We start from the raw sequence: 6,889 nt of genomic DNA, 5'->3' as shown, positions 1-6,889 counted from the left end.
ATAAAACGAAACCGAAAAGACCCCTTTTCAGTGTTATACATAAAATTACATATTATAACCCAGTGATGGTTAGGGAAGAGTATCATTTCTTTATAATGTGAAACACACTGATGAAATTGCACTTCTTTATATTAACATATGCCAAAAGGATTAGATGTTACTTAAGATGATATGAGTGCAAAAAGTGAAAGAGTAACAGTCTCCTAATAGAAGAGCATGTTGAAAAAATGCTGCTGATGTTGGAATCAAAGGACAAAACGAAGACCCCCCTGTTTAAACACACAAGGACTTCTTTAATCTCTTTTAGCATACTGGTGTTAATCAAGTCTATTTGGCCTTGGGGAAAAAGGTGTAGTGACTCCCGACCAGCAAAGTCCAGGAACAACATCAGAGATCTCTGTCCAGAAGAGCACAGTCCTCCTCAAGTTCCCAAGGGCCAAGCTTGAAGGATAAAGAAAGCTCGCATGGTGAGGGGGGGTTAAATATAGATAGACTTATATGTCTATCTTAATGCAACTGTTACTGATATTATTCCATTTCAAACGTTGAATCAAAGTTTGAGCCACAACCAAATAATCCTTCAGCAACATACAACAGCACAGGAGAGTCTAATCACACTCAGGAAATACTGTGTGTAAAATAAGTAAAGTTCAAGAACTGTTAATGTCAATTTTATTTCAGAGACAATGATCATTTCTACTTAGTCTGTATTTTTATTTATCTGATTTACAAGTGCATTTAAACACATATTTAAAAGCAAAAAGGTAACAGTTCAATGCCGACTCCAACAAATCAACATTGATAAGCAAGAAAGAGAAATCAATAAATGTTGTGGAAAACGACACAAAGCTTCTGCACCATTGTACACTGACAAGTCGGCCAACATACAATCCTGAGGAACTGCTGCACCTCCTTAACATGTTCATCCAAAAGGACATGGTTGTTATCAAAAAATATCATGGGGAAGAACAAAAAACAGTGTGTAATTAGTGAGATCCATAGAGAGTGAACTAAACACTGGCCCTCTGATGCCAAGCACACTAAAGCATGCAAACACACCACAGTTTTGACCAGGTCAATCCAGTGGTGAGAAGTCCTGACTTCAAACGAGACACTATAAGGAGCCTAAAGAGAGAATGACGAGCACGATGTGGCAAAAAGAAGAACGCTGAAGTGTGACGGCCAAAGATCGCACGGTCATCTGGTCTTCAGTTTGGTTTGGCACAATCTGTTTAAAGTTGCCACAAAGCCAACCTAAAGAACAGCAGAGTTATTGATTATTCATGTTCAGGAAACCAGGCCGTATGCAAACCCGCTGCAAGACAACTACAACTTTGAGATTTTCTGTAGTTTTTATACACTTGGCTATTACATTCGCTCTCAATATGGACAGATATCAACAACTGAAGGCATGATGACACAGTTAGCAAGTCCTCCATCAACATTAACATAGTGCAGGATACAGACAAACTGGTTAATTGTGGCCTTATAAAGGAATGGTAAATAAAAGACTTGCACACTAAAGTTACGTGCAGCATTGCTTTACACATGCAAGGATGGATAGCAAGGAGGAATGATGAAGAGACATCAACAACTAAATGAAGGACCGAAAGGAGGTCTTTCAGCTCTTAATGTTTATTTCTATTCCTGGCCTTTAACACAACTTCTTTATTCTTGTGATGGTGTGCGGTCGTCTACTCTTAATATAGTGGAACATCTAAAAGGGACTTTATATTTTCCAACCTACATTAGCTTTAAAGGACCAGGCCCTCGTAGGCAGGGCCCTCAGATTCAGGGGATTCCCTCTGCAGACGAAGATGCTCCAGTGTATTGTGGAAGTGTTTGTTGATCTGCTCCGTCTCTTCACTAGCTTCCAGGTTGGGAAGGTCTTCCCTGATCTTTTGGATCAGCTGGTTTAACACCTGGACTGTCACCTGGATGGGAGGAAGAGGAGGAACAGCACAAGGGTTCCTGTTTACATTCTAATATTATTGGGTGGACAACATTCACTCGTACCAAAGTATTCATGTGCACGCTCTGTGGGTCAGTTGGAATAGATAAGAGCAACTGTTCAAATCCAAACAACAATCTGAGTTTTACACAAAGGCGACTGTAAAAAAGTGACACATTTTCAATTTGATGGCTAAGCCTCACTCCAGCTCCGACATGGATGCCAGGGTTGGTCACGGAAACAATCCCACCAAACACTAATAAAAACAGGGGCCTGGTCCGGGGAGGGACTACACAGGGAGGAGGGCTCAAGGAGTCCTGACAACCAATCAACAGCCACAATATAAATGCCATTTTTTAAGTGTCCATCGATCCATCTTGTTCCGCTTATCTGGGGCCGGGTCGCGGGGGCAGCAGCCTAAGTAGAGAAGCCCAGACCTCCCTCTCCCCAGCCACCTCCTCCAGCTTATCCGGGGGAATACCAAGGCGTTCCCAGGCCAGCCGAGAGATATAATCTCTCCAGCGTGTCCTGGGTCTGCCCCGGGGCCTCCTCCCGGTGGGACATGCCTGGAACACCTCACCCAGGAGGCGCCCAGGATGCATCCTTGTCAGATGCCCGAGTTACCTTAACTGGCTCTTTACATTTTTTTAAAAAACTTTTTTGTGACCACTGAAATTAAAGTTGGGGCTTGCTTCACATTTAAGTAAATAACTTTAAAAATAACTGCCCAGATTCAAGATGCTGTTAAGAATGTGGCAGAAGTTCATTTTCAAAATCATATACAAACCTGTGCGAACCAACCTGAGTCTAAAAAGCACATCTACACATCCTGGCTTCACAAGAAGCTCTTCCTCAGCAGACTAGCCAAAGCGCTTCAAGGTCACCTCACAAAGCACCTTTTTGAGTGTAGCACAAGGATTCAATACACTCATTAAGACAACAGGTCATTCTTCAGCACAGTGAAACATGACCATAAAGGGAAAGGGGAAAAAAACGAAGGAGAGAAGTGCTCGATCACCCACAGTGCCACAAATAAGGTGGCGCGACAGGTGATGTTAGGGCTGTGCGATATGACCAAAAGCTCATGTCCCGATATAAAAATTATATCGTCTGATAACGATATAAATCACAAACATTTAACATTTTCTGTAAATTCTGTGAATCTCGAGCAGCTCGTCTTGCATGAAGTGTTTCCAGCTGCGCGTCGTGTAGCTGGAGTCGAGTGTTTTAACCGATGCATCAAACAATACATTTTTAGACTTAAGTTGTAACGGCGCCGTTTCTTTGTGAGTATTTATTACACGGCGTGCTGCGGGGGAAAGCCTGTTCTAACGTTTGAGTCTGAGCTTTATTTATTAGCACCTGACGGCTCTTTTCTGCTTCTCATCCGTAAATAGATCTCTCTTGGAAATGAGATTTTTAATCTCAATGAGATTTTTAATCTCAATGAGATTTTTTACCTGGATAAATAAAGGATTAATAAAAAATACTCTGCATACTCGTTCACGTTATTCAGTTTATTTTGAAGTCTCAACAGGATCTTGAGCTTTATTGTGAAAGGTTTATGTGGAACAAGCAGACACGCGATGGTTTTACCGTCGTTGTTGCTAACGACAACGCATAAATACAGGTGCTTTTCCGTCCGTAGTGTGGTTATATTAAATATAAGAGAAAGAGAGAACTTTAAGGAATTCATACAGCCACTACAGTGACATCAGAACCATGAAAAAATATTGCTGTAAACAGTTTATTTTGCGACACCCCGAAACAAACGATAGCGTAAAATGAAACGATGGACGTTTTTATATCGTTATATCGAACAGCCCTAGGTGATGTGACATCACACTCCATGACGGGGGTGTGTGGCCAGCATGAAAACAACTGTAGTCGGGATCTAATATTAAGTGACAATGCCACCTAGTGGCAACAGATAATCAGCAGTAGATGATAATCATCATACCATGCAAATAACATTTCAGTTGGTGGATCCGTGCATGATATGCATTAGGGTGACTTGTAGTAAGTAGGTAATTTCCATCACCACCTAGTCGGCAAAGGTAGTATATTTAGTGCGTAAATAACAACACCAATCAACATCCCAGACCAGATAGCAGCTCACCCACACCACGCCCAAGCCGTAGTTCAACTTGACAATGGCATGCTTGGACATGCAACAGGGCGCACAAGCCCTCCGACTGCTGTTTGCAGCTTTGTAAGACAATAGAGAATTAGGTCTATAAGCTTCTGGATAATTACACTGTTTTAGTAATTTTGATTATTAAAATCTACGGTTGTTGTGCACAGAGCGAACATTATTAAACCGTATCATTGTCCAAACATTTATAGACCTAACCAATGTTCCCTCTAATGCTTCACGTGTCTGAGCGAACACACAAACTGAGCGTCCCTTGGACCACTGTGAGCAACAGCAGACGTGTGCACTGTGGTCACGCCAGCATCCAAGCTACATGTTTATTAAAGTAATCAAATTACAGCATTTATGTTAGACTATCTTTAATTAACTGCTTTAACCCACTTACAACGAAAATGTTAAAAAATCTAGTCATTGACCTGTGCAGCATGTTAACACTATTGGAAGGAAAAATAACTTGAACTCTAATTTTGAAAACAACTTTTTTTTAATTAATTTTTTTTTATAAAGCTCTGACTTGTACTCTGAGTCTGTGGTCTGGGAGAGAGTCGGTAACTCTGTCTGCAAAATACAGTAAATAATGACCAATGTTGAGCAATTAATTATATCCAGTGGGGCAAAAAAGTATTTAGTCAGCCACCGATTGTGCAAGTTCCCCCACTTAAAATGATGACAGAGGTCAGTAATTTGCACCAGAGGTACACTTCAACTGTGAGAGACAGAATGTGAAAAAAAAAATCCATGAATCCACATGGTAGGATTTGTAAAGAATTTATTCATAAATCAGGGTGGAAAATAAGTATTTGGTCACCTCAAACAAGGAAAATCTCTGGCTCTCACAGACCTGTAGCATCTTCTGTAAGAAGCTTTTCTGTCCCCCACTCGTTACCTGTATGAATGGCACCTGTTTGAACTCATCATCTGTATAAAAGACACCTGTCCACAGCCTCAAACAGTCAGACTCCAAACTCCGCCATGGCCAAGACCAAAGAGCTTTCGAAGGACACCAGGAAAAGTATTGTAGACCTGCACCAGACTGGGAAGAGTGAATCTACAATAGGCAAGCAGCTTGGTGTGAAAAAATCAACTGTGGGAGCAATCATCAGAAAATGGAAGACATACAAGACCACTGATAATCTCCCTCGATCTGGGGCTCCACGCAAGATCTCATCCCGTGGGGTCAAAATGATCATGAGAACGGTGAGCAAAGATCCCAGAACCACACGGGGGGACCTGGTGAATGACCTGCAGAGAGCTGGGACCAAAGTAACAAAGGTCACCATCAGTAACACACTACAACGGCAGGGAATCAAATCCCGCAGTGCCAGACGTGTTCCGCTGCTGAAGCCAGTGCATGTCCAGGCCCGTCTGAAGTTTGCCAGAGAGCACATGGATGATACAGCAGAGGATTGGGAGAATGTCATGTGGTCAGATGAAACCAAAGTAGAACTTTTTGGTATAAACTCAACTCGTCGTGTTTGGAGGAAGAAGAATACTGAGTTGCATCCCAAGAACACCATACCTACTGTGAAGCATGGGGGTGGAAACATCATGCTATGGGGCTGTTTTTCTGCCAAGGGGACAGGACGACTGATCCGTGTTAAGGACAGAATGAATGGGGCCATGTATCGTGAGATTTTGAGCCAAAACCTCCTTCCATCAGTGAGAACTTTGAAGATGAAACGAGGCTGGGTCTTCCAACATGACAATGATCCAAAACACACCGCCCGGGCAACAAAGGAGTGGCTCCGTAAGAAGCATTTGAAAGTCCTGGAGTGGCCTAGCCAGTCTCCAGACCTCAACCCCATAGAAAATCTGTGGCGGGAGTTGAAAGTCCGTGTTGCTCGGCGACAGCCCCAAAACATCACTGCTCTCGAGAAGATCTGCATGGAGGAATGGGCCAAAATACCAGCTACTGTGTGTGCAAACCTGGTAAAGACCTATAGTAAACGTTTGACCTCTGTTATTGCCAACAAAGGTTATGTTACAAAGTATTGAGTTGTATTTTTGTTATTGACCAAATACTTATTTTCCACCCTGATTTACGAATAAATTCTTTACAAATCCTACCATGTGGATTCATGGATTTTTTTTTCACATTCTGTCTCTCACAGTTGAAGTGTACCTCTGGTGCAAATTACTGACCTCTGTCATCATTTTAGGTGGGGGAACTTGCACAATCGGTGGCTGACTAAATACTGTTTTGCCCCACTGTAGTTACTTCTTCAAAAAAGTAACTGAGTTAAGTTTTTGCAGCAGTTTACCTAAAATGCAGCCAAGGCGGGTTTTAAATAAACATTTCAAACTATTTACAGAACAATCAGCTAGGGCTGGGCCATATTATACCGTTCACGGTAATACCGGTATAATGTTAGGCAACGATAGGAAAATGAAATATCGCGATAGAATGGGAGTAAAACGCGCATGCGCAGTGCCTTTGTTTTCATACGCACATGGCCGATTGTTGAGTGAAACAGATGAACCAGAATTGGTTTGTAAAAATGGTGCAACTTCCGTGATGTGGAACTGGTTTGGTGTTTGTCCGTCAGGTACACGACAAAGCACATTTTTTTGCAGAACATGCAAGCGGCCGTTGTTATTGTCGTATTTGTCGGACTAAGATGCTCTTAAATCTGGGAGTAATCTGGGTCCTAAACTCCGTATCCTTCAGGTCAAACAACACTGCAGCATCACTGAGAGTTAAAAACTGTCTAAATTCTTTCATCTTTAATAAAACGATCAGCATTGCTGCTTTACCAGGTGTAACTATGAAGTTTAACTTCCAG

The 6,889-nt window shown here is 42.0% G+C and overlaps 1 protein-coding gene across 2 annotated transcripts in view; it reads right to left on the bottom strand.

Moving 5' to 3' along the window:
• Positions 1 to 655: 655 nt before the first annotated feature.
• The window catches only part of vps35 (VPS35 retromer complex component), a 29,757-nt gene continuing 23,523 nt past the window's right edge, over positions 656 to 6,889 (bottom strand). The window contains exons 18-19 of one of the 2 annotated variants that reach the window (XM_085463946.1): positions 1,748 to 1,934; positions 656 to 1,254 (exon numbers count right to left, since the gene is read on the bottom strand). In XM_085463946.1, the coding sequence (XP_085320072.1) occupies positions 1,755 to 1,934 (180 nt within the window). In that variant the 3' untranslated portion in view covers positions 656 to 1,254; positions 1,748 to 1,754. Of the gene's footprint in view, positions 1,935 to 6,889 lie in introns of both variants that reach the window. The other variant, XM_085463938.1, reaches the window with a different exon arrangement.

Source organism: Copadichromis virginalis, linkage group LG1 (genome assembly GCF_057382275.1).
Source record: "Copadichromis virginalis isolate Kocher_CV1m ecotype Utaka linkage group LG1, C_Virginalis_male_GT1.1, whole genome shotgun sequence".
Classification (NCBI taxonomy): Eukaryota; Metazoa; Chordata; class Actinopteri; order Cichliformes; family Cichlidae; genus Copadichromis; species Copadichromis virginalis.
Note: the sequence above shows the minus strand (reverse complement) of the source record. Positions and strands in the feature narration are given on the sequence as shown.